Below are 27,027 nucleotides of genomic sequence, written 5' to 3'. Positions count from 1 at the left end.
AGGGACATGGTCATCAAGGACCACTGCCCTGCCAGATGAATGCCTGGAGACTGAGTGATCCCCAGCTGCAAAGAGCAGTTTCCTTCTGAAAAGTGCTGGCCCTCCTGTGGCTGCGCCCGTGAGACTACAGCAGCGGATGGGGACGGACTCTGAGCTGAAAATTCCTCCCACCCCTGTCTGGTCACCCACAGCCCGCTGTGGATAAACAGGAAGGTGAGCCTCATCTGGCTCGGCAGCGTTGGGGAGTTAGACAGCAATCTGCCGCCTTCTGCCCAAACCAGATGGACCCTTCCCCCCCTCCCCGTCCTCGCACGAGAGGACTCTCAAACCCCAGTCACGTCCTCAGTCTGTTTGGAGGAAGGATGGACTCCTCCAAAACACTTCAGGGCTCCAGGAATCTGACCCAGAGAGGCATGAAGTGACTAAAACCGAATTTACATTTAATAAGATGCAGTTAATCTGCGGTCATAAACATGGAGCCGGCCACTAGCGAGAAGACGCTCCAGCTGGGCCAGCAGATGTGGGCCTCCCCGGACCGCAGCCACGCTGCAAGGACCACCCGGGAGGCGTGCGGCAGGCCGTTCTGCTTGCTGACCTTCCCCAGGGAGGGAGGGATGGTCTGATCGAGCCCTCCCTCATGACGGGCAGGAGTTCTCGGGGTCACAGAAGGGGTCATGTGTCAGGGACAGAAGGAGTGATGTTCTCCAAACCACAGCGCTGGGCTCTGTCCCCAAAGGGGAGGCGTCTAAGTTAAGACCCAGAGTGGATCTGCAGTAAATGCTGAAGAAGAACCGGAGACACTCTGAGAATCGCAGGAGGAAGACCTACTTCGTTTGGGGGTCCGTCTGCCTTGGACACTGCTGGGTGGTCACAGGCAAACCCCCTAACTGCTCTGCTCGCGTTTTCTGTGAGAAAGTCAATCTCTCCACCTTCCTGACTCTGTCGGGTGTTTGGGGGACCCCCTGGGTCCCCTGGTGTTAGAAGACCCTCCTTCCCCAGGAGGACTGCACAGCACACTCCGGCCGCAGCTGGGTACTTTATTTGCAGACTCAAGTTTGCTACACAAATCCATCGCACAGTCCGACACACACATACTTGGCATAAAAGGACAATCCGAAAATACAACTCTCGATAGGCTGTGGAGCCACCCTCCGCTCCTCCAGTCCCACCCGGTGGGAACACCCATGTTTATGGTCAGACCAGGGGGACGTTTGGAGGGAGGAGGCATGGAGCACTCGGCCGGTGCCGCTGCCCCAGGAAGAGCCCCCTGGGGGGTTTCTGGTTGTATGGCCATTTCAGCCACCTTCGGACCTGGCTGCTTCCTCCTCCAGGAAGAGGGAGGGAACCTCCTCAGGTCACGGGAGACCCGCTGTAAGGAGCTGGGGCAGGTGCTGCCCGGTCAAAGCCACGTGTAAGCCTGGTACCCCAGTTCGTGGCAACCCGGCCTGGACTCTCTGCCTTTAGGCGGGGTTCTCTGGGCTCTCTGATGGGTGGGGTACAGGGAGGGGAAGAAAGATTGAAGATGTTCTCCTGGCCCTCCCCTTAGCAGATTCCACAATCATTCTGCCGATGCCAACTTCTATCTCCTCATCCCTGGCCCCGCCCCAGACTCTGTGAGGGACTCAGACTCCAGGGAGGTGGGAGCTGGCTCCAGCACATCCACCCGAACATCTGGAGGGCTGGCACGGGGCTGGCCCGGGGCTGGCATGTCTGTGAAGGTGGGCGGGTCCCTGGGGTGGCACTAAGCTCCTCCCATCCAGCCTCCTGGCCCCGAGCCTCTCCCTTTTGCTCCCTCCATGGGGGGGGGGCAGAGAAAGGCTCCATGGTTGACAATGACCACACAGCTTTGTCACCTCCTCAGCTGCACCACCTATGCATTTGGGCAGGTGTCATCTGTGACACAGTGGCACTGGAAGGCCCTGGCAGGTGCACACCCCCATCTCCCAGCACCCCTTGAACTCTGCACCCCCATCCCAGCTTCCCTTTGCAAACCTTCTGGAGCTGACAGTTCATTGCCTTCCTCCCGCCAGCGACCCAGCTGCAACAGAAGACACCCCTGAGCAGACGGGGGCACCCTGCAGGCTCCAGCAGGCCCCCTGACACCAGAGAGGCCTTGCAGCAGCCCAGGCCCAGGGTTTGGTGACCCCAGCCCATCGTTCCCTCCAGCAGAAAGCAGGGGTGGCCAGCCAGTCAGCTCAGGCCTCACTCACCCCACACATGGGGGATTCTGGCTAGGCCAGCCTGGCTGTGGGCGACCCTGCCCCTCCAGGTGAGTTAGAGGTCTGAAAGGTCGTCGAGTGGAGCTTCCGTAACAACTCGGGCTCCTCGTTTTTCCCCGTGGAGGCCTCGGGGGCTCCCAGTGGGAAGGCCTCCCTGGGCCCGCCGGTCCTGGAGCAGGTGAGGAAGGCGCGGCAGGCGGCACAGAGGCGGGCCAGGTCCCGGTGGGTGGTCTCGCTGACAAAGCAGTACAGCACCGGGTCGGCCACGCAGTTGACGCTGGTGAGGAGCAGGGAGAAGTGGTAGACGTTGAAGATGCCCTTGGCAAACTGGCAGCTGGACTCCCAGAGGCTGCGCACGAGCAGCAGCACGTGGTAGGGCAGGAAGCAGGCCAGGAAGATGACCATGGTGCTGAGCACCAGCCGCTGGATCTGGTCCTTGCGGCTCTTCTGCGTGCCGTGGCTGCGGTGCACGGCCCGCAGGATGCCCCGGTAGGCGGCCAGCAGCAGGCAGAGGGGGAAGAGGAAGCCCACCAGGAAGCGGTAGTAGTTGATGCCGCGTTGCCATGGCTCCAGCGGGTAGTGCTCGAAGCAGACGCGGTGCTGGTTCCCGTCCTCCACCACCTCCTTGTGCAGGAGGAAGTAGACGCTGGCCAGCAGCTCCTTGGCCCAGATGACCACGCTGACGCCGACGGCCGCCTTCAGGGTGCGGAACTGGTGGAAGCGGAAGGGGTGGGCCACGGCCAGGTAGCGGTCGATGGAGATGCAGCAGAGGAAGCCCACGCTGATGTAGATGTTCTCGTAGAGGAGGATGCCGCACACCTGGCAGGACAGGTCGCCGTACAGCCAGTTGTCGTGCTGCAGCACGTACTGCAGCCAGAAGGGCAGCGAGCAGATGTACAGGAGGTCGGCCACCGTCAGGTTGCAGAGGTACACGCCCAGCTCGTTCCGGGCCTTGATCTGCAGGTAGCCGAAGTAGAGAGACAGGCAGTTGGCCGGGAAGCCCACCACCAGCACCGTGACGTAGACCACGGGGGCCAGCGTCTGGTGGATGGTGTGGTCAATGGTGCAGTTCATCGAGGAGCCGTTTGCTGTGATGTTCCCCATCTTTGGGCCGGAAGAGGCTCCCCATTCATGGGCACAGGGGATGGGCCCGTCTCTCTGCCGCCATGCTGTTCACAGGATGTGGTTCAAGCTGGGTCAGAGGCTGGGCCCCCTTGGTGGTGAGTGAGCCTCTGAAAGCCAAAGGTGGGAAAGGCTTAGAATAACAGGAGATAACATGTATAGAGCATCCACTGTGTACCAGGCGCTGTTCTGAGGGCCTCGCTTAATTCAGAGGATGTCCCAGCCGGCCAGCTCCAACTCGACTAGAACCTCGGCATGTGGGTTAGGTCTCCCCATCTGCCTTCCCTGGCTTCCTGCCCTTGTGTATATTCCTGGCCCTGTGAGCACAGCCCCTGCTGGGCCCAGCTCTCCAGGGAAAGCTAAAGATGCAACAGGGAGGGCCCAGGCACTGTCTTCCACAGCAGCAAGCGCCATGCGCACTGTCGCCCCTTGCTCACGGGAACATACCAGGTCACACCGAGGCCACAGCCCCTCCTGGTGGAGTGGCCTCTCCACCAGGCGCAGAAGAGGCCCGGCCTTGCCCACATCCCTCAGTGCTCTGGCCAGAAACAACGGCCAAGCTTCCCTCGGGCGCTGCCCGGATTCCTGGGTGTCTCTCAGCAGGTACTAACCCTCCTCTCTTCCACGGAGCTCGGGGACCCAGCAGAGGGGGGCAATGCAGGGCCAGGCAGCGACGGCCATGAGCACCAGGCCACAGTCGGCCACTACGGGCCGTGCCAGCCAGTTACCCTTTCTGAGCCTCAGTTTCCTGCTCTGTACACTGGGGACAAAACCGCCTGCCCTCAGGGTCAGTATCAGGGCCACAGAAGAGGACGATGTCAAAATGTGTGGCACTGCTTTTTTGGTGGCAAACGGAGTGAGAGGCGGTCGTCTCCCGCTCACGTCAGTGAGAGGCCACGCTGCTGAGGACTGAGCAAAGAGGTGGCTGTGCACACAAACACCTTTGACCAAGACGGACTTCGGTTTTCGCTTGTGAGCCTCCTGTATAAACTAACACGTCAGAGTCTAAGGCTTGAGCTTCTCTGCTGATCTAACACTTTCTGTTCAGGGGAAAATCTGGCTGCGTCTAAATCACGATTTCTTTCAACTCCCCTCCCCTCACAATTATCCTCTCAAGGAGCCTTTTCAGACATTTCCCCCTCCCACCCCCCCCCCATGAAATTTTAACACCTCAGGTACACCGCGTTCATGGTTCACGTACCACGCCCTTCGGGGGGACAGCAAATCATTGTAATGTCGAAGGTTCTTCACCCCGTCCAAGAACCTACCTCCACCCCCGCCCCGAGAACTCGTGGTGCACAACACAGCTGCGGATTCGGAATGGGTGGGGTCTGACAGCCTGGGGGTGGCAGCAGATCGGCCAGCCCTGCGCCCTCCCCCCACCACAGGGAGGCTCATTCTCTCCCACCAGAAGGGAAGCCCCTGAGAGTGCAAGGCCCCCATCTCTCCACCCGCTGACCGGGGCCCCTCCCCCCACAGCCACCCTCCTGCAGGCTCAGCCGGCCCCTGCCCTGCCCTGTGGCCCCCTGAGCCAGGGCGCAGTGGGAAGTGGGCGCAGTGTGCCGGGAAGAGGCTCAGGGACGTCAGTCCAGCGTTCCCTGCCTGGGGTTCATGGAGGATGAACTTGAGGGGTTCCCCTGAAGTCAAACGCTCAATCTTATGTAAGCACGTGCGTTCTTTTCCCTGGGGGAAGGGTCTGTAGCTTTCATCATGTCTCGAAAATGGACAGGAGACAGGTCTGATCCAGAGCTGCCCCTTCTCACCTGGACTTCCTGTGGCCCTCTGCACACCCAAGCCCGCCTGGCCCCGGCTCCCAGGCTGCCCTGACCGTCACCCACGCAATGCCCAAGACGCAGAGTGGACCCTCCCCTTCCTCGCTCACAACCCACTGAGACGGCTTCTTACCACACCTGTGGCAGAGCCCACATTCCTCACGGGGCACGCACGGCCCAACAGGATCGAACTTGTCCCCCCTACCACACGCCAGCCACGTGGCCAGCTTCCTGTGCCACCCGGTCACCCGGCCCGGCTGCTGGCCTGCACACTTGCTGCTGCCCCACCTCGCCCCACCTCCGCCTCCCCACAGGGCTGCCTGCTTTGCTGCCAGATCTCAGCTTAAATGACACCTCCTCCCCTTGCCAGGCCTGCCCCGGCCACCGTCCCACCATCTGCCCGGACCGCTCCACGGAGGGCCCATCGGCATCTGAGGTTTGTCCTCTGTATTCCCTGTCTGCTGTGGACCCGTCTCCTCCAGGAGAACGTAAATTCCCCCACGGCAGAGGCCTCGTGCCCCTTGCACAGTGCCTGGCACGCCACACACACTCATGAATCCCTCTGGACGAACGAGTGAATGCTGCCTCCCCATCTTACAGGTGAGGAAACTGAGGTCCCCAGGGGCGGGGATGGGTGACTTGCCGAAAGCAGCCTGAGGAAGGAGGCACTGGTGTTAGAATCCAGGTCTCCTTGCTCCACGTCCTGCCTCCCTGTCACCTCCAGTCCCCACCTGAGACTCACCCCTACCCCTCGGTCCCCAGAAAACAAGGACCCCCAGTCAGGCCCACCCCCGTCCTGCCAAGGACACAGGCCTGGGGTTTCAGCGATGGTGGTGGAGGGGCTGCCTCTTGCTGTCATCGTTTTTAATTGTGGTGAAATGTACACGACATGAAATTGACCTGGCTGACCGTGTTTAAGTGTACAGTGCTCTGGCCTTCAGGACATTCACAATGAAGGACGACCGCGACCACCCGCCACCCATCCCCAGAGCTCTTCACCTTCCCCACCGAGAGACTCTGCCCCACTCCACACGGACTCCCACTCCGCCTGCCCCCAGCCCCCCGCACCCCCTGCCCGGCCTCCTGCCTCTAGGCACATGACCCCTCTAGGTCCCTCAGACAAGTGGGGTCACACGGTATTTGTCTTTTTTTGTGACAGGCTTATTTAATACGGCGCATGTCCTCGAGGCTCGTCCACACTGTAACATGCGTCAGAAGGTCCTCCCTATTTAAGGCTGAATGCTATTTCCCTACGTATATTCTGTGTTTTGTTCTTCCGCTCACTCGTCAGTGGATACCTGGGTGGTATCTGCCTCCGGCTGCCGTGCAGAGCGCCGCCGTGAGTCTGAGCACACAACTCATCTGTCCGAGGGCCGGGGGTATGCCCAGAAATGGAATTGCTGGGTCATACGGTAGTTCTATTTTTAATCTTTTGAGGAACTGTCCTGTTTTCCATCGGGGCTGCACCATTCTACGTTCCCACCCACTATGCACGGGCTTTTCTTTTTGTGTGTGTTTTTGTGTTGCTGCCATGTCTTGACGGTGAGAGGAAGAAGACAAGGGGCAGCCGAGACCTGTGACCCCTCGGCTCCTCCCACAGCCCCGTCAGGCAGGAGCGGGCCCTACCTGCCCTCCTCCGGCCAGCTCTCCTGTCCGTGAATCCCACCCCCACCCCTGCGGGGCCAAAGGGTCACCTGGCTTATCGATGAGGAAGAAGAGCGAACAGGAAGAAGACGTTCACTGAGCACGTCAGTGAACCGGGGCAAACGGAGTCACTGGGAGGACACGTCCCGTCAGCTCCTAAGAATCCCTTGGGAGTCCCTGGCCCTGCAGCTGCTGTTTACTGGTGTGAGCATGTCCCCGGGCGGTGTGGCCTGGGGCACAGGCCCGTGGCTTCCGCTTTCCAGGACCAACAATAAGTGAAGTCTGGCGACCAAAGTCACCAATAGCCAGGCCCGCAGGGCAAAGCAGCAGCATTTACTGTGTTTAAAGTGCCTCCCGCATTCGCTTTCCACTGAAAAGAGGGTTTTGATATTCTGGACAGTGCTTCTTGACCTTGGGTGCAGCTGAGTCACCCGGAGGATTTGTTACAACAGATTACGGGGCCCCACCTCCGGAGTTTCTGACTCAGTGGGTCTGAGACTGAGATGGGGCTGGAGAACCTGCCACAAGCTCCCAGCTGATGCTGGTGCTGCTGGCCCGTGAGCCACACCCAGAGTAGCAAGGGACTGGAAAGGTCTAGAAGGTCTGGGGTTTGCTCCTGGTCAAGTGTCCTACCAGAGTGCCAGGCTGGGGAGCACAGGTGGCTACAAGGGGAACTTAAGACCCAACAGAATCTTGTGGTCAGAACCAGGACGCAGCCTGTGGGAGACCGACAGCCCAACTGAGGTCTTCCAAACAGAGGGACGGGCGCTGTATTCCAGAACCCGGTGACCGGACTTCTGCCCCGTTTCTGTGAGACCTCTTACAGCCCCTAGGGCGTTTCACATCTGCGCTCCTGCCCGGTCTTCACAGCAACCCCGTTATTGCCCCCATTTCGGGGATGAGGACACTGAGGCCCGAAGGGAGGGATTGGCTCGCCCGACAGTCCAGCACCTCTGGGTGCGGATCAGCGCGCACCGAGGAGCAGCTACAGGGCCCACAGCAGCGGACCAGACACGGGGGCCTGGGTACGGAAGAAGCGGCTCCCACCCTCAGGGAGCCTCCAATCTCGTGACACAGGAATGCCACACACACAAGTGACTGCTGCTGGAGGCAGTGGACAGTGGAGCTCGTTGGTCACCCCCACCCCCCTGCTCACACGCACCGTTGGCTTGTGCTTCCCCTCCACGCATGCTCTCTGTGGGGCGACAGCTCCTCTGGGGGCTCTGCCTAGTTGACACTCTCAGTGCTCCCAGACCTCACCGCCCTCCCCAGGCAGAAGGTGGACACAAGCAGCTTCCTGTCACCAAGCAGGACACGTTCAGTGAGGCCCATCCTGCCACTGTCCTTTTCTCCACTGGTCTGCTGCCTGCCCGGTCACTCAAGTTGCATGGCTGGCCTTCAGCTCCTTCCCTCCTCCTCATCCACAGCATCCACTTCATTATCCAGCTCTGCCGTTTCCTGCTCCTAAACATCTCCCACGTCCACCTCCTCCTCTTCAGCTCCCTTACCTGTGCCTCACACTGGCCCGGTCAAGACTTCCTCCCTGGAATCCGTGCCTCGGTCTCCTATCTGGTTTCCTGTCTGTGTCTCACCACCACAAAGCCACCCTCTGAAAAGGAGATCTAACCAGATCGCTCCTGCTTCAAACTCTCTAATGGCTTTCCAACCATCCACCAGTCTGTCCGTTGGTCTGTCTGTCTGTCCATTTGTCCATCCATCCACCTGCTCCCCCATTCACTTGTTCATCCACACAGCAAAACCTTATGGATTCTCTCTAACACGGAAGGGCATTGCACTGACCGTCTCCTAGTGCAGCTCAAGTTGCTTTCAGTCTCGTGGGAGAGGAGAGAAGAAAAGCCAACCAGTGCCCAGGGAGGGCACAGGACTTAAGGGAGTTCAGTGGAAGTGACGCAGCCCAGCCAGAAAAGCCTTCCTGGGCAGCATGCGGTACCCAGGCCAGGAGAAGGGGGAAGAGATGCCCGAGCAGTGGGCTGCTTCTGCCCGTGGAAGCAACTTGGGCAACAAATCAAATCCAGGAGAGGGAGAGCGGGCTCCGTCTGGGAACTGAAAGTAGTTTGGCGTGACTGGAGCTAGGTGTGAGGAGGGCGTGGCCCCCGAGGAGACCAGAAGAAGCCGTGGTAACTAAGCACTAACTAGGAGGGTGGCAGGGAACAGTCAGGGACAAATCTGAGATGGGCCTCAGTGCTCAGTCCTGATAAGCTCTCAAAAGTGGTGTGTTAGATGGATGGGTGGGTGGGTGAAGAGATGGGTGGATGGACGGGCAGACAAACGGATGAGGGCAGATGGACAGATGGGAGTGAACAGGTGGGTGGGTGGATGACTGGGGTGGATGCGTAGGTGGGTGACTGGATTGGCAAACGGATGAGGGGTAGATGGATGAGTGAATGGGTGGATGAATGGGTGGGCAGATGTGTGAATGGCTAAATGGGTGGGTATGTGCACAGCTGGATGGGTGATGGGTACCTGGATGGAGGGATGGGTTAATGGGTGGGCAGATGGACGGATGGGTGGGGGAGGGATGAAGTTGGGCCTGGGACAGTGAAGGTTTCATGAACAGAAACAGAAAAGGGACCAGGAGGAATGTCTGTAGCCCCCTGCTCCAGCTGCCTGAGCTGCTCAGGGGGTCCTGCTCACCCGCTGAGGCCTTGTCAGGGCCAGCCCTTCCTGCCACCGGTCCCCGAGGACAGGCACCCCCAGGGGGAAACTACACCTCGCCAGGGGTGGCCCTCGTCTGCCCGGTCTCCACAGGCATCTTGCTCTTCAGAAATCAAAGACACAGTGGATGAGGCAAAAGTGTTCTGTAAGGTGCAGATGGAGGCGGGGCGGGAGAGCCGAGCCCCACCCACGGGCCATGCAGGGCTCTCCCAGCCCCACTCTCATTGGGCCCCTTTACAGACGAGGAGCTGAGGCTGAGAGAGAGACGGACCGACCTGCTCCAGACCCCACCGGTACCGTGTGCTTGGCCAGGTCCCGGACTCAGACCGGCCCGCACTTGCCCTCACGCCACACTCTCTGTCTGTCATGATCATCCTGAGCAGCCACCCGCCACCTCCAGGCTTCGCCAGGCTCCAGTCCTAGAGATGCCACCACAAGAGCCACGAGGCTTAGTCCCAGGCCAGCCCCCCGCCCCTGGAGGGTGCTCTGCATGGCCAGCCATTTCCTCAGCACCTACTGAGGAAACCCAGTTCGCCCGTTGTGGTTCCCCCAGTGCAAAGAACCAAACAAGGAGCCACTTCAGACACTTTACCACTCGGCTCAGAGAGAGACAGACTACACACAGGCAGCCCGACACCCAAAGGCAAGCCTTCAGACAAACACTCATTGGCACAGAGGTGTCTCCGAGGACTTCGATGACCAAGGGAACCCCTGGTCATTAAAGGGCTCCTTAAGCCCTGAAGGAGAGGAGGGGCCTCTTTGATGCAAGGGAAGAACCTTCACGTGTTTCAAGGCAGGAGGAGGTGCCTGTGCTGGCAGGCGGCCGGGACACAGACAGTGACCTAATCTGTCACCGTCTCTTCCACGGGGCGCACACGGGCGCACAGACAATTACTCATGGGCCGAGCGGTGCTGCTGGCGGGAGCCGCAGAGCAGGGAGTTTCCTGCCAACCCAGCTCCTCTTCCTTTATCTGGTCGGGCGCCACGCTCCCTAAGTGAGGTTGTTCCGTCTCCTAAAAGGGTGTGTTTCTGAGGCTGTCGATACTTCCCCCTGGGGCGGGAGCAGAAACTGGGAAGCATTCTTCCTTAGTCCCTGTCGCTCCCCCAGGTAGCCTCGCTCCACCAGCAACGAGAAGACAGAATTTCATTTCTAAAGGCCTGGTAACTGTTTCCAAGTTCAGTTCCATCTGGGCTCACAAAGTCACTGTGACTCAGGTGGGGCTGGCGCTGCCCACCCGACACAGAGCCTGAAACCCAGAGAGGCTAACGCAGTTGGTCAGGTTCACACAGTGAGCCAGGGGGGTCTGAACCCAGAATCCAGGCCCGGAGGCACCAACTCACTGCCTTTAAGCTCTTTTGGCCACAAACCACACTTGACGCACTTGACTGAGCACTTGATGCTGGGACCCAGCACACACGTTCCACACACTCATGCGAGCACCCAGAAACAAACCTCCCGGAAGCGACACTCACCCCACCGTCTGCAACGCACTCCGATCTCGGCTATCCCATTTTGTTTCCCTGCAGGCAGGTCCTGAGCTCCTGGGCTGATTTCCTGGCCCTCTAATGGGCCATGGCCATGTTCGGAAACAGCCTGGCTGACCCCCACCTGCTCAGCCTCCGGAACCCAGGACGGCGACGGTCTGTCAGCCGGTGAGGAGCAGGCAGATAGCCGCAGCCAAAGGGAGCTGCCTTGGGGGGAATCCCGGGGCCTCTGTGGCTCTGCTGAGCTCTGCCCCCAAACCTCAAACAGCTCAGCTTCCTCCAGAGGCTCCTGGGAGGCCCGAGGGAGCAGTTGAGAAGCACCTTGCCCTGCTGGCAAACCCCCAGTCAGGACCCACGCTCCCCCTCCGGTGATCTCCCGCAGCTGCACCTCCCAGCTCCGTCTAGAAAACCCCAGCTGGAGGCTGCCGGTTCCCGGGCTGAGGCAGAATCATGTGAACTTGTCAGTCTGATCCGGTGTCAGGCTGGCGGCCGCCCAGGAACACTCGCCCGCCAGGCAGCTGCGGACGAGGGTGGCGGGACCACTCCCTCCACCCTCCCCGTCTACTTCCCACACGCCTGAGGCGCAATGAGCAACCTCCCGGGGAATGTTAAAGCCTGAAGTAGGAACAGGGGACCTCGGGAACTGGGGGGCATGTAGGAGAAGTGGGATGCCCTAACCCTGCCAATCAAACCCCTCTGAGTACCTACAGGACCCTGGGAGAAGAGACACAGGCAGCTGAACCCCAGTGCCAGGGGCCCTCACTGGAGCTGCGCAGACAGGCCGATGCTCAGGAAACTTGAGTACATGGCAGACCCCAACGAGAACAGCAGGAGGACAGGCAGGGACAGGGACAAGCTGACTGTGTCCACTCCCGCCCCAGGCTCTCACCCTGTTGCCACCAGCAACCCACCCAGTCAGTGGGTCCCAGGTGCCTTAGAAAAAACCTGGAGAGCTTATAAAAATAATGCCAATGCCAGGCCTCGCCCTAGATGGATGAAACCACACTTCCTGGAGATGTGCTGGTGGCACCCAGGTCTTTCATAGCGCCCTGGACACTGCTTGCGGGCAGCCAAGTGCAGAAGTGCTCATGTGCGTGCCCCAGGGGGCTGAATCCTGTTCTGCAGACCAGCGAAGCCAGGGCATCGGGCCCTAGGTAAGGCAGCATCAGCAATTTTCCACAGCATGGCCCCGAGTGGGGAAGCAAGAACGGGGCTCTGGTGTCATGGGGTCTCCTGGCTCTTGGGAGCATATACTAAACTGTCAGTGTAGCAGGGCAGAGGGGGCCCCTGGAGGTCCCCTAGCCCAGCCTCCTCGCCATCCAGGTAGGGAGGAACTGAGGCCCAGCTAGGCGAAGGCTCTCAGTCAGGGTCTCACAGCTGAGCAATGGAGCTGAGATTCTAAAAACCAGCTGCCACGCTGCAGGAGCCACGCCGTTTTGGCAGGAGCCCTGCCCTCCCTGGAAGCTGCTCACTGGGTACGCTGCTAGAACCAGGGAGCCAACATCCACCACGCGTGGGGGCGGGGGTCACTGAGGATGTGTGTGCTCCCCGCTCTGTTTCATGGTCTGCAAGACTTGTCTTCTCTAGAGAGCAAGTCGCTCTAGTCCTGTTGGGGGGCTATATTGGTAGTGGTCCCGGGAAACAGCCCCCTCTGCGGGCCTGGGCCCTTTTCAGTGGTCTCCTATGTGAGTTACTGCAAAAGGCTGTGTCTTGTTGCAGCGGGGTGGTGTTCACAGAGACACGTGCGGTTTCTGAGTGTGGAAGTGGCTGGCTCTCCCCGTCGTCACAGAAAAGGGTGGGTGGATGAGGAGTGAAGGGCTGACTTCGTGGTGAATGCCTGGCTCCCCCCAGGACCAGCGGCCAAGGAAAGCGCCCTGGTTCTCTCCACAGGGCAGCTGACGCACACACAGGCAGCCTCCGCCCTCGCTGCCCGTACCTGGAAGAACCGCTGAGGACGCCGTGTCCTCTCCTCCCCCCCAAGCTGCCCCAGGCTGTCCAGCCCCCTCTGCCAACTGTATGCACCACCTCGTCTGCAATGGGGAGCCTTCCTCTCTCCAGGGCGAGGGACCCCCTTTTGCGCCCCACTGGGCCCCGGGGGCTGAAGATGGGAGGAAGCCACCTTCAGTTTCACTCCAAGCAGCCGGGCACATGTGCACCGTGAAAGGCCCACTGAGTAAGAGCAGCCCACGCTGTGCTTGGCTTTGGAGCTGGGCTTCGTCTCTAACCTGAAACAGGGAGGGAGGACGAGAAACTGCCGTGACGCCAGCACCAGGCAGTGGCCTGCGGCAACCTAGAGACTCAGAACCTCGGCTCCCCAAACCCGAGTCGACCTGCACCTGAGTAAAAGTAGTGAGTTTGTAATAAAAACGTAGCCTCCGTATAAGCCCCCCAGCCCACCTCCCCCCGTGTCAACTTCTCTCCTTAGGCCCAAAGTGCCAGAACCTTGGAGGTGCCACTGAGCAGATAAGGACCCTCAGTGACCGGTGAAGATGCTCCAGTCCAGAGGGTGCGGCAGCCTCCCAGGCCTCTGTGTCCCCTTCCCTCCTGCGAAGACAGAGGGTGTACACTGGGCTGGGCCTACCCCCCAAGTTCATTTCCCTGCCTCTCTCTCAGCCCCAGGACAGCAGTCATGAAGCATGGCAGATGTCCCCTGGGATGACAGACCAGAAGGCTTGCCTGAGCCCTGGGTGACCCTGTCTGCGCCCCCCCGCAAATAAACATCTGTTCCAGGGACCTGAGCTCTGAAACGCCGGCGGGATTTTCTGGAATGATGTTCTGCAGGCTACTTTGAGGGCAACAGAGTCCCAGACCACAAGGCCTGGGTGTCCTCACAGGGAGGACTCTGGAGTCAGCCCTGAGCTGGTTGTCACCAGAACATGGTGACAACCCTGAGCTCACGGGCTGGGGGTTAAAAGCGGAGGCTCTGAGCCTGCCTGTGGAGGTCAAGTCCCTGGGCTGCCAGTGCCGGGCTATGTGGCCTTGAGAAATCGCACTCCTGGATAGCCAAAGGACATCTGCAACAGTCAGAAAGATGAGCTCCAGCAAGTGCCTGGCACTTAGTAGGTCCTCAGTGAGTGTTAGTGAGGGTGCAATGATGATGAGGATGGTGGTAGCAGCACCTCTCCCCAGGCCACATGCTCCACCCCACAGCCTGACTCGCCCTAGAAAAGGTGAAGGGTGGGCCGGCCAACTCGGCAAGATGCTTGTTCCGGCGCATAACCTTCGCCCCCATGGCTACTCCGCTGATTTGGAGCTGGTGGGGGTGAGGCCTTAGGGCATCTTGAGGGCTCTGACAAGCCCAAGTAGTGTCTATGATGAGCCATCTGCTATTTGTCTGCAGGGACCTCGGCTGACTTGTGTCTTGAAGGCTGACCTTGACCTTCCCTGGGCCTCACACTTCAGCATGTGCACTTACATCAGAGGACCTGATATAAGGTGCCGCGCTGTTGCAGGTTCAGAAGTGGCCAGGTGTGAATTAAGGATGGCTGGAAGGGCCAGCAGAGAGCCTTCCACAGCACCTGGCACCGCGGCCCTGTTGCAGTTAAACAGGCAGGAGCAATTTAGGACCAAGGAGAACAGTCCTTGCCACTTTGGGAGCATGTGCTTGGTACTGGATGCTGTGCTGCCCGCTTTCCAAACGTTTCCTGTTCTCACCTGCGCATCGACCCTGTGAGGCAGGGCTGTCCCTGTGTTACAGGCGAGGTGACTGCGACTCAGACAGCACCAGCAACCTGCCCAGGGGCTCAGGGCTGAGAACAGCAGAGCCGTTTGACTTCAGAGACAGGGCTCCGGGGTGTCTGTCTCATCAGCTTCCTGTTGCTGCTGGAACAAACCACCACGAAGCCAGCAGCTTCAGACAACGCAGATTTCTCCTCTCACCATCCAGTGGTCAAAAGTCCAACGCGGGTCCCACTGGGCTAAAATCTGTGTCAGCGGGTCCACGTTCCTTCCGGACAGTTGACGGGGAAGTGGACTTCCGTGCCTTTCTTAGCTTCTAAAGACTTCTAGCGTTCCTTGGCCTGTGTTCCTTCGTCCTCAAAGCCAGCAGCAACCGATCCCTCTCACATCCCTGTGCTCTGCCCTTTGCTCCCATGGCCACTGCACCTATGACTCTACATGTCCTGCTCCCAGCTTCCCCCTTTAAGGACCCTTGTGGTCACACTGGGCCTGCCCGGTAAGTGGCAGAACTCGGATTCAAGTCAAGGTCCAAAGTAATTATATATATATATGTGTGTGTGTGTGTGTGTGTGTGTGTGTGTGTAAATATGTATATATAGCTTGTCCAGAACAAGTCCAGCCATTGTTAACATGACAAGAACGGTCTGCACAACATCGATGTAACCTGGCAGCCCAGGAGAGTGGACTGGAGTGCGCATACAGGACAATGACGATTTCACTGCACTAGTCAGTGGGGGTGGCAGATGCTGCTGAGTGAGCATGTGCACTGTGTGGCTGTCGCATTCAAAATGGCTGAGTACATAGAGCAACACATCTGCATCAAATTTTCTGCATTAAGCTTGAACATTCCTCCATGGAAACTACTTGTATTGTTCAAAAGGCCCCAGTTATGGGGCTTTTTGCTAATTGGCAGCTTCATCATGATAACATGCCCACTCTGCATGTCTTGTGCAGAGTTTTTTTGTGAAACATCAAATCACCCAGGTGACTCAGCCGCATTCACAAAGCCCAGATTTGGTGCCCTGCAACTCCTGGATTTTTCCAAAGCTCAGGTCATGTTTGAAAGGGAAGAGATTTCAGACCATTGATGAGATTCAGGAAAATACTATGGGACAGCTGATGGTGACCAGGAGAACTGTGTGAGGTCCCAAGGTGCCTGCTTTGAAGGGGACTGAGGCATCACTGTCCTGTGTACAATGTTTCTTGTATCTTCTTCAATAAAGTCTCTATTTTTTCATTTATGTGACTGGATAACTTCTAGACAGACTATACACACATATAACCCTCACCTGAGGACCTTTTTAATTGCTTCAAACATCGACAGGAGAGAGAAGCATTGAGCAGCTACCTCCCATACGCAACCAGACTGAGGATCTTAACACACTCGGACTGGGGATTGGATCCTCAATCCAGGCATGTGCCCTGACTGGGAATCAAACCTGCAACCTTCCAACTATGGGACGACACTCTGACCGACGGAGCCACACGGGCCAGGGCCAGATTGATTGTATTTCAACCATTGCCAATGCAATGCATGGGAATCTGTACAATTATTTGTCAATGCCCGTCTTTCCCTGTACACAGGAAGCTCCACCCAGAAGAAGCACATGGACCTGTTTTGTTCTCTGCCAGGGAGAATGGTTCTCTGCCAAAATAAATGCACAGCAAAAATGTGTCGAATGTCGAAAGGAATCCATGAGCCTAAACTCCATTTACCTCTGCAGCCCACCCGGAAGGCCAGTGTGGTTGACACTGAAGTTAGGAGCTAACGAACTCGGGGAGACAGTCAGAATATGGGAGGAGGCCACAGGAAGAGGGCTGGCTGGTTTAGACTCTGAGCGTGTGAGTGGGTAGCTCTGTGTGAAAGGGCACTGCAGTGGAAACCTACTGCTAAAAGAGAGACGCTGGTTCCTCTCTGGAGAGTCTGTGGTCTGTCTGAGGAGGTTCGAGCAGCTTGGGGCACCCTTCCTGCTCTGATGCCGGAAGCACAAATCATAGGCCTGAAAGTTGCCATGGTGACCGTAGGCCTGCTGCCCCCACCAGCCTGCCTTCCCACCCCAAGTGTTCCAACCTATCAATTAATGACCCGCTAATGTATGACAACAGCCACTCCAAACACCCAGGCAGTGGTCTTGAGAAACAAACAGACTTCTCCAGGGAACTAAGAGCTGCAGAGATGCTCGCTGCACTCAGCCGGGGCAACCTGCTAAAATCCAGCTTTCCGAATCCAAATTACCCTCTCCTGGCTTACTTCTCTCCTTTCATAGGCCTGGGGTTGACAGAGCTGGGGACTGAAGCCTCGTGGTTCCAGGGAGACAGACACTAGAGAAGCTGCCATGCCGGGTGTCTGCACCAGAGAAACTGATCCTGACCAGGCAGGCATCTTTGTATCTGGCTGGTTTTCTAGCAAAGATGACGTAACTTGTTGCCATGGCACCGGGGGGGGGGCAAAGCAAAAAGGGAAGACTTTCAAGTTTCAGTAGATTCAAGATGGGTGGAAATCATTTGATGCTCTTCTCATTGAGAGGTGGGTGTGAAGTCCCCTCCCCTTGAATCTAGGTGGGCTCTGGGGTGACTTGAGCAGAAGAATAAAGTGGAAGCCACACTGTGCCAGCTTCTGAGTCCAGCTCTAAAGAGACTGGCAGCTCCCACCCCCGTCTCTTGGGATGTTGCTCTTAAAACCTGGGGGTCCCACTGGGAGGAAGCCCAGGAGGCCTCCCAGACTGCCCCACATTGAGAGGAGCTGAGGCCCTGGCTAACAGCCCCAGCTGACGCCAGGATCGACTGACGTATCCCACGTGTGATCTTGGAAGAAGATCCTCCTGCCCCAGCAGGCCAACTCAGCAGATGTTGCAAGGAGCAAACTTAAGTCATCCCCCCCCAACCGTGCCCAAGTCACAGATTCACGAGCAAAATACACGAGCACTGTTATTTTAAGCCACTATCTTCTGAAGTGCTGTGTTATGCAGCAATAGATAACATAATAGAGATATTACGGAGAGCTAGATAACTGGAACATAAAGATTATTTTCCTCTAGAATCACTGAAGGGCTTATATGTTGTATTCATTCATTAGGTTATATGATTTTAATTTTTATAATAACTTCGCAAGGTGTGTATAATAATCTCCATTTTTCCCATGAGATACCCAGAGAGGTGAGGTATCTTGTTTGAGACCAGCCAGCCAGGAAGGATGAAACCTGTTTTCCGCTGTTTCTCTTCCTACAGAGTGCATGGTACCCTGAAGGGCGCAACATACTGGGATTATCAAGAACACGCACAGCTAACCTTTAGGGGGCACTGCTAGGCTTTCAGCGCAGGACCTTTATGGGCATAGTCTCCTAACCACTCTAGGAAGTGGGCTCTACTATCATGCCCATCACAGGTGACACTGAAGCTTAAAAAGAGGGTAGGGGATCATCTCAAGTTGAAAGCACTAATAAGTAGAAGAGCCAAGATTTGGACCCAAGCCACATGGTTCTGGAACGGAACTCTCAAGGGCAGTAGCGTCTAATGCACCCGTAGAGTGTAATGTAAGTGCACTGCTCCAGCCCCGCTTCCTCTGTTCAACTCTGTTCTTCCCCCCCCCCCCCCCCGCCTCGTTTTGGAAGCTGAAGGGGAACAGTGTTAAGCAAAGCATGATCATATTATCCCAGATTTGTATAGTTCCGACTATTCTCACATGCTTTTTCCTCACATCCGTTTTGTCCTCACACCCCCCTGTGTAAGGTGGCCATAGCTAGTATTTATCTCCATTTCTTGGGGGCCCAGCCCCAGCAAGTGACCGGCCCAAAGCCACTGGCTTCAAGTCTCTCCTCTGCCCACCGCTAAAAAAAGAGAACAAAACAAAGAGCCTTCCCGCGCCCTTTCGACGCAGTATCACCATTCTCCGGCTTGAGGATTACCTGGGTCCGCAGAATGGCTGGCCAGAGGGTCTGCCAACCAGCGAGCCCACCCGACGCTCCTGCAACCAATCACGGGGCAGCTCTGTCCTCCCTCTGCGGCAGAGGCGCTCGTTGGAGTCTCCGGAATCAAGCTGCTCTAGTCCTAAGAGGGAACGCACGGATTTGAGGACCGGGAAGAAAATGTTTGGGTCACCTGTGCCGCGGAGCTCTGGACAGTGAAAGGTTAGCTGTCTTATTATATGTATGTATTTTTTGGAAGTAATTACCGGGTGGCCGCGGAGCCAGCCGAGGGGGTGGCTGCTAAACCAGGCGACAGCCACAGCGCACACACCCCTCCGGAAGAGCGACGATGGCGCGCTGGCGCTGCCGCGTCTGCCCGCCGTCGCCACGCACCCGCTGGGCCCCCTCCCGGCGCTCCCGCACTTGGGCGCCACCGCTCGGCTCGTGCACACGCACACGCTCCTGCACCTGGCCCGCGCGCGCACGTGGGGGCCAGAGGCCCGAGCGTGTAGAGCCGGCTGCCGGCGCCGGGATCTGGCTACTGCACGAAGGCAGTTTCCCAGGTTTGCTGCGCCCCCCACCCCACCCCGCCCCAGAGCATGACAAGAGGAAGAGGACTGGCTTCTGGGAGACATACCTGTGCGGTGAGGGGCCAGCCGGAGTCACCCCACTTGTCGCCTGAGTCCCTGCCTATGGCCGACACAGCAAGCGGGGTGGGCACTTCATCTTTTGCTACTGGCGGGATGAGGGGTGACCTGGCTGCTTGGCGGTCCGCTTCCGCCCCGGCCTTCCCACTCCATGGACCACGGGGCCTCGTTGTGCTGTGATTCCCGGCATCCCCCGCCCCCACGCCCCCGGCCGGCGCACTCAGCTTTGCCGTTCTGAGCCCCGCCTTTCACACTGACCGCACGCCCTCGGCTAGGCGCCGGCGGGAAAAACCCCGCTGGTGCAGACCTGTCCTGCAGCCGCGGCACTTACCGCCCCCAACTACTACTCCTCCCGGGACAGGCTCTGCAGCTGCCAGCCTGGGCTCTGACTGGGCCTCGCTACGAAGGGACCAGAGGGTCTTTCTCCAGCCACATCCAGAATCCCTAGGTACCAAGCTGGGGGGGGGGGGGGAGAGTATATGAAGCAATCTTTTCTCCGTGTTCTCAGCCTCAGTACATCCGTAGCCACCTGAGTGAGGCGGTGGCCCCTTGCTGCTCAGGCCCTTTCCACCTCTTTGCACCTCCCTAGGAGGCAATTTTCCGCCTCCTGGATCCCTGGTGCCTCCCAAGGCGCCAGTGTGCCTGCAGCAGAGGTGGCCTGGGACAGCACAAGAGGACAGGACCTCCTGCTGGTTTTGTTGAGAATTTCTAGAAGCCCGAGGGCCCCTCTGCCCCACAAGCTCGCAGAGAACAATAACAACATTCACAACTCCCAGTTTGTGAGTGGTCTGTGCTAGGTGCTGTTCTAAGCATTTAAATGCATGAACTCACTTGATCCTCACCACTCTATGAGGTAGATACCATTATTATTCCCATTGTTCAGCTGGGGAAATGAAGCACAGAGAGGTCAAGGAAGTTGCCCAAAGTCACACAGGTAATAAGTAGAAACACCGAGATTCAAACCCAGGCAGGTGAGTCCACAGCCATCATCACCACCTGCATCCTATCTTAAGCCACCTGGAGCCCTGCCCTCAGCACCTTCTGGTCTTTCACATCTGCATATACTCACGTGTCCCTCTCTGTTCACAAGACCGCCTGAAACCCTGCCCCAGTTTTAAGACCAGAAAGTCACCTCCCCTCTCAAGCCTTTGTGTTTGGCCCAGTGATCTGTGCTGAGCCCCCCTTGCTGCTTGACTCCCTCCCCAGCATTTTTTTGCACTGCCCACTGAGGTCATTGCTCCACAGCTGTCCCTCTGCATGGTCTTCATTCCCAGCCTGTGCCTAGTGCAGAGCCGGGGCCCATTCCTGTTTGTGAAGTGAGTGGTTTGTTGTCAGGACAGATCGCTGAGGGTTGGGGATGGAGGCGGCTGGAGTGTGGGCTGCAGGGTGGGGGTAAAGACAGAGATCTTTGCCTCACTTTCTGCTGGCTCCTCTGAGCGGCTCAAAGGTCCACACTTTCTGCTGGGCCCCTCGGTGGGTCTCTGGAAGGAAGTGGACAGTGGGCAAGAAGGCAGAAGATACCCCAGCAGGGGAGGCAGAAGGAGCAGGTGGATGGGGGAAGCAGGGAAATTAGCTTTTCCTGCGGGGCACTCGCCTAGCAACCTCCCAGCAGGTGCTTCTCTGGGGCTGGCTCAGCCTCTTCTGCTTGTCCTCATTTTGAAATTTCTCCTTCTTGCAAAATATTCACAAATAGAGTGATCTGGATGAACTACTCATGACATAAAAATGCACATGTACTTCTTAAAGATTGCTAAACTGAAAGTCGTCGTTAAGAGTTTGCTTTGAAAGCCAGAGTTCCTGAGTCTGAATCCCACCTCTGCTACCTACAGGAAGGTGACCAGAGTCCAGCCCCTAAACCTCTCTGTGCCAGGTGCCTTGTGTGTGAAACAGGACATGACTCCAGAGGGGGGCTGAGATGATTCTATGAGTTAAATAAAGCAGAGCCCTTAGGTCAACACCCGGCACATATTAGGGCTCAATATGTGTTAGCTGTTATTACTGTCCTATAAATACTCTCTTGTACACAGCACTCATCTGTTGAATGTTTACGTGTCCTTAGTGTTTATGAGTAAGCTCTTTTCACCCCAACAGGTAGTTTTCTTCTCTCACCTTCACAGATCAGGAAACTGAGGTCAGTGGATGGGTTCAGGCCGCTCAGTCCTGAGTCCTGACTGTGGAGCTGCCCCTTGCAGTGCCCCTGCCCCACTCCTCCCATCCCCCCAGGAAGAGGGCTGGGGTTCGAAAGCCCATCATCATGGTTACTAGATCCAGAATTTTGACTCAGGGGTACAGTGCCCATCTTGTGGAACGCTTGTTACAATGTGAGTCCTGCCATGGCGGCCACATTACACAGCCCAGGGGAGGGGAACACTGTACTCAGCACTCGGCGGCCCTGTCTCCCTGCCTCTCTCTCTCATCTCTTCAATCCTCACCCGAGACTATATTTATTGATTTGAGAGAGAGAAACATCAATCAGTTGCCTCCCGTACGCACCCCAACTGGGGACCGAACCTAGGCATGTATCCTGACTGGGAATCAAAGCTGTAACTTTTTGGTGCACGGGACCATGCTCCAACCAACGGAGCCACCCAGCCAGGGCCCTGCCTGTCTTTCTGTAGCTGATGGTCTCTGTTTACAGATGCCCAAACATATCTAGGACTTTTCACAGTCTCAATACCCTTTCACTAAAACAAGCTCCGTTTTTACTCATGCTTCACTTTTTAGACACAAAGCAGCACGGTGCTTATATACTAGTTACTTAAAGCTCCAGAATTGGCCTGTGAACTGCAGGCCTGACTCCTCTGGCCACGCTTTCCCTTAGAAAGTTGAGATTTAGACAAGCAAAGAGATTCATTTCATTGTTGTGTTTCTTGGTGTCAGGATGTCCAGTCCTTGGCAGGAGCAGCAGAATGTGTTATTTTGTAAACAAAACCAGGCATTGGCCTTTTAAACAACACACAGCTCACTAAGTTAAAATGAACTGTGGATTGTTTTCCAGAACCTTCCTGGACCTAGAGAATGGTGAATTATGGCCCCAGTTCATGGAATGCTGGTTCGAGATGCTGCGCTAATAACTTTCTTGCCCACAAAAATCGTCCCCCCACACTGGGCGAGGCTGCAGAGACCTGGTCAGAATTTCTCCAGACACAGCGTGAGTGGCATTGATGTCACTTCTGTTGCCTCTGTGGGGTTTGGGCCATGGCATCTGCATTTCCCAGTGTTGAGCTGGGGAAGCACACGGCAGGTGCTCTCGCCAGCTGCAAGGTGGGTGAGAGAGGTTGCTGCCCAGGACGGCGTATGAGAGGACTTTCAATGGGCTGGCCCAGGTCCACTCTTCACCCTTCCCCATCCTACTCTGTGGACTCCATTGCCCGGTCCCCTTGCCATCTGGCTTTTGTTGGGCTTGGCCAATGGGAAGCGCTCACTGGGATCGGAGGATGGAGGGGAGAGGGGTTGAGGGAGTATTTATTCACCTGTCAGGGTGGCTTCAGGTTGGCCGCCATCCTCTACTGAAGTCGCCAGCTCCTGTCACAGTCCCTCGCCTGTACTGCTCTCCCTGCTCCTTCCCCCAGGCCCGGGATGGTAACCGCTCCTCCACGTGCCAGCTAGTCCCAGGGCACCACGCCGTCTACACTGGTTCCTTTAAAAGTATCGACACATCTGAACAGCATCCGTGTGCTGACCTCCCCTCTGTCATCCTGCTTGACTGTGCCTCTTGCTCTCCACCAAGACCCCACCTGCTGCGGAAGTGGCCCTACCACTTCCCGCACACTCTCTAATGGAGACGATGTGCGTGTGTTTTAGAGGGGCACCCAGATGCTCTACCAGAAAACAAAAATCACTGATTTTCCAGTTCAGTCTTCCAGTTAGCACAGCTGGCCAGCCTCAGAGGAATTCCCTCTCTGCATCCCAAACAGCTGAATGAGTCCTGCTTCCTCACTAGGCTCCGGTGCCAGCTCATCTCGGTTCCCCCGCAGCCTCAGGCCTCTGCCTGCAGCCCACCCCATGCTTCCTGCCTGTGAGCTTCCTGGCCCTCGTTCAGGTGCACACTTTCCTTCTGAGAAATACTCGCCCTGCAGCCGAGCACTTCCCAGGCCAGTTTCAGGCGGTAAGAAGGATTTTTCTGACCATGATTTTTTTCTGGTGTTAACCACACTCCGGCAGGCTAGGGCCTGAGCTGATTAATCAGAGGACTGGACTGATTAACGGGGCAGTGTTTCCACTCCCACTCAGGGCGACCCACTGCTCTCAGATCGGACGTGACTAATGAGGACGGGAAGGCAGGAAATTCCCGGGCTGGTGGAAGGGCAGCTGAAGCCCAGGTACAGTGTGAGCGCACACACCTGGAGAGCTGGGGAGGCCTTCAGGCTGGGCTTGCTCAGGCTGAGGCAGCTGGGCGGGGAGGTGACATCTGAATGTCTAGGCTTGAGTCCCAAATCTGCTGCTTTCTGGTTGTTAGAGTTCTGGCGAATTATGTAGTGTCCCTGAGCCTCAGCTTCTTCTTCTTTCAAATGGGGTTAATAATGGCCCTGGCTGGTGTGGCTCAGTGGATTGGTTGCTGGCCTACAAACCAAGAGGTCACTGGTTCGGTTCCCAGTCAGGACACATGCCTGGACTGCAGGCCAGGCCCCCAGTTGGGGGCATGCTAGAGACAGCCAATTGATGTATCTCTTGCACATCCATGTTTCTCTCCCTTTTTTCTTCCCTTCCCTTCACTCTAAAATAAATAATGAAATCTTTTAAGAACAGTGCGAGGTTAATAAGGAAGATCAGTTGAAGGATGAGACATAAGGGTGCTCTCAGGAAAACAGGTTGGCACAGAAGCCAGGAGTGCAGCCTCGGAGGTGCCAGGGGAGCCAGTTGAGCTGGGAAGGTACAAAGGGGGGCTTGGCCGACCAAGGCGGGGTGGCGGGGCCCAGGCTGGGGCTGCTCAGCCAGCCTTGACCAGCCTCTGCCCTCGTCTCCTGCTTATGGACAATGGATGGGGTCCCGGCTCTTTACACTGGCTGGGCGACTTCGGAAAGTTATGACCTCTCCGTGCCTTAGTTTCCTTATCTGTGGAATTGGGAATAACATCTCACAGTAGTCAGTGAGTTAATAAGTATTTTTAAAAACTTCTTAGAACTGTTCTAGGCAGCGCTCAGCAAATGCTGGGGTAGCCTCTTCACCCCCGGCCTGTGCAAGGCTTGTGTGTGCCCCCGGCTCCGGTATACAGGCTTGCGTGAGGCCGAGCTGGGGCGTGGGGTTTATTTTCTTCAACGTGCTGCTAAATTTGCTGCTAAGGGGCTCCCGTTTCCCTGGTGTGTGGATGCTGGTGGAGGACAGAGGCGAAATGAGTGGCGTCCAGCATCCAGGAGCTCCTCCAGGTGTGCCTGCCCGGAGCCCCCAGAGAGAACCATTCCCAGCTCCCTGCGGTCCCCCTGGATGAGCGTGGGTGCCTCGCACAGGGGTGGGTGGTAGGGTGGACTGGCGAGGACTGTGGGACCCAGACTGGGGCCTCGTCCAGAAATGCTGGGAAATCCCTGCGGGCTGGGTTCAGGCCTTGCCCCCCCCCCCCGGCTCCCAGGCTGTGAGCTAGTGCCTTGGGGGTGGTAATGGTGCTGGAAAGGTGGCATAGCCTTGAACTGCAGACTGCCCGGGTTCACATCCCAGCTCTGCCATCTGCCAACCGACCTCGCCTCTCAGCGCCCCACCTGTAACGTGAGGAGGGCAGCGGGGCCCTGCCTCCTGGGGTGCTGGGTAGTGAGCTCAGAGCAGTTCCTGGCCCCGAGGGGGTGCTCGGTGGATGCCAGCTGTTGTTAATGTGCCGCCAGCCACGGCGCCCTCTGACTACCAGGGAGAGACAGCTATTGTGACAACTGTTGTGACAGCCAGAGTAACGATCCCTTCAAAGATGTCCATGCATCCTAACCTGCACCTGTGAATGTGTTGCCTTACAAGGCAAAAGGGACTTTGCAGATGTGGTAGGTGAAGGAGATTAACCTGCACAGCCGAAAGGGAGAGCACTGAGGGATGCAGGGTGGGAAAGGGGCGACCAGCCACTGTTGGCTCTGAAGATGGGGGTTGGCCACAAGCCAGGAAAGGTGGGCAGCCTCTGGAAGCTGGGAAGGCAGTGGGTTCTGTCCTCCAGCCTCCACGAAAGACTCAGCCGTGCCAACACCCCGAGACCCACTTCTGGCCTCCAGAACTGTAAGGTAATAAAGTTGTGTTTCTTTTTAACCCTCACCCGCAGATATACTTACTGATTTTAGAGAGTGGAAAGGAGTGGGGGGAGAGAGAGAGAGAGAGATCGATGTAAGAAATCTGTTGCCTTCTGCAGGAGCCCTGACTGGTAATGGAACCTGTGACCTTGTTGGTGTAGGAGGCGATGCTGCAACTAACTGAGCCACCCGGCCAGGGCCTACATTTGTATTGTTTTAAGCCACCAAGTTTACGGGAATTTGTTACAACCACCAAAGGGAACTCGTACAGCTGCCAAGACCCAACACGGCTGCATCCTTGAAGGAAGAACCACAGTGAGTCACCACAGCAGGGACAGAGGCACGGTTGTGCCGCCCGCGCTGCTTGCCCCTCGAGGTGAAGAAACAGCCTGGCCAAGGAACTGAACGTCCCCTGGCCGCAGGCCAGAGATGGACTGTTCAGGGCAGGAGAGCTCAGGGCCGGCTCTGTTGGCTGACGAAAGGCCTCCTGGAGGGGCTGGACCCTTGGCAGGGCCTGGAAGGATGGAGAGTATGGGGTTTGGACCAGGAGGAGGAGGAGGAAGGAAAGGCTCTGTGGGAAGGGACCCAGCTATTCATGCATCTGCTCATCCAGCTCCTGGCTCCAGGCCCTGGGGATGGGGACCTGGATGGTGAATTGAGCGAGACAGACCTGGTGGCTGTTCTTACGGAGTTTAGGCTCTGTGGTGGAAGCCAATATGCCATTACAGTAAAACACAAGACGTGTGACAGCAGGAGTGCAGCTTGTTAAGGGAAGCACAGCTGGATGGGCTTCCTGGAGGAAGCGACCCTTCAGCTGATGCAGGGTAAACTGACGCTTTGTTTTGTATTGCTTTGGGCTCTGTGTGGTACCCTGCACTCGGCAGGTGCTGACTGATGGGAGTTTAGCCATATGGCTTGTTATTCCCAGTCTAATTCCTTCTTAATCCGTCTTGTTACACTAAGGAGAACACTCAGTTGGACACTTGTCCGTTTTGAGTGCGACTTTAATTCTCGCTAATCTCCCTTTGTAACAGGTATTAATTATAATTTAATAACGCTGCTTGGTGTTCTATGTCTTGTTTTCATTTAATTATCTTTTGTGGCAGGGGCACTCAGTTTCCACTTCTGGGAGTGGAACGCAATTGCCTCTTAAACGTGAGTGAACTTAGTGTGATTCAACCACGAGTGAGGAGGCAGTAGGAAGGTAGGGGAAAATTTCCTCTTGCCCTACATATATAATAAAATGAAATGGGGAAGGTGGAGTTTTTGAAAGTCTGATTTAGAAGGGAAAACTAAGATTAACACAGCAATTACAACACTCTGACAACAGCTATGACAACCGAACTGTGGGAACCCAGAGTCCAAAAGCACCTGATGGACAGGAGGGCAGTCAGGGTGGCCTTCCTGGAAGAGGAGACTGCTAAACTGAAACCTATGAGGGAGAGGACTAGGAGGTGCCCCGGGAATGCTCGCAGTGTGCATGGTGCAGTGGATAGGGAGCCCTGTACGTACTGGAGGCGGGGGCTGAAGTTGAAGTTGAAGTGCACCGAGGCCCGGTGATGGATGAGTGGCCGGGACTGGTGGAGACAGTTGAAGGGGCTGAGGCAGGACGAGTGCCAGGCGCCAGCAGGCAGTCCGTAGATGTTCGTTTGCCCTGGTCCCCCAGGGCAGGAGGGCAC

General features: G+C 57.0%; 1 protein-coding gene and 1 long non-coding RNA gene across 5 annotated transcripts; one reads left to right on the top strand and one right to left on the bottom strand.

Moving 5' to 3' along the window:
* Window positions 1-939: 939 nt before the first annotated feature.
* On the bottom strand, window positions 940-19,205 carry GPR68 (G protein-coupled receptor 68). 3 transcript variants are annotated; one of them, XM_037130373.2, is made up of 3 exons: window positions 19,139-19,205; window positions 18,502-18,643; window positions 940-3,451 (listed from the first exon to the last, which is right to left on the bottom strand). In XM_037130373.2, the coding sequence occupies exon 3, from the start codon at window positions 3,321-3,323 to the stop codon at window positions 2,232-2,234; it is 1,092 nt and encodes a 363-aa protein (XP_036986268.2). In that variant the 5' UTR covers window positions 3,324-3,451; window positions 18,502-18,643; window positions 19,139-19,205; the 3' UTR covers window positions 940-2,231. The 3 variants fall into 3 exon arrangements, with proteins under 3 accessions (XP_036986268.2, XP_036986269.2, XP_036986272.2); XM_037130374.2 differs by lacking the exon at window positions 19,139-19,205 and having other exon boundaries at window positions 18,502-18,694; XM_037130377.2 differs by lacking the exons at window positions 18,502-18,643; window positions 19,139-19,205 and adding an exon at window positions 10,907-11,330.
* LOC119037968 (uncharacterized) lies at window positions 18,636-26,408 on the top strand. Of its 2 annotated transcripts, none has more exons than XR_005080324.2 (3): window positions 18,636-18,723; window positions 22,147-22,299; window positions 25,468-26,408. It is a non-coding gene; the product is annotated as an uncharacterized LOC119037968 (long non-coding RNA). The 2 variants fall into 2 exon arrangements; XR_008391804.1 differs by lacking the exon at window positions 18,636-18,723 and adding an exon at window positions 19,357-19,596 and having other exon boundaries at window positions 22,147-25,342.
* Window positions 26,409-27,027: the final 619 nt, after the last annotated feature.

Source organism: Artibeus jamaicensis, unplaced genomic scaffold (assembly GCF_021234435.1).
Source record: "Artibeus jamaicensis isolate MK-2021 breed Jamaican fruit bat unplaced genomic scaffold, CSHL_Jam_final contig_444, whole genome shotgun sequence".
Taxonomy (NCBI): domain Eukaryota; kingdom Metazoa; phylum Chordata; class Mammalia; order Chiroptera; family Phyllostomidae; genus Artibeus; species Artibeus jamaicensis.
This window is presented reverse-complemented; position numbering and strand designations above follow the sequence as displayed.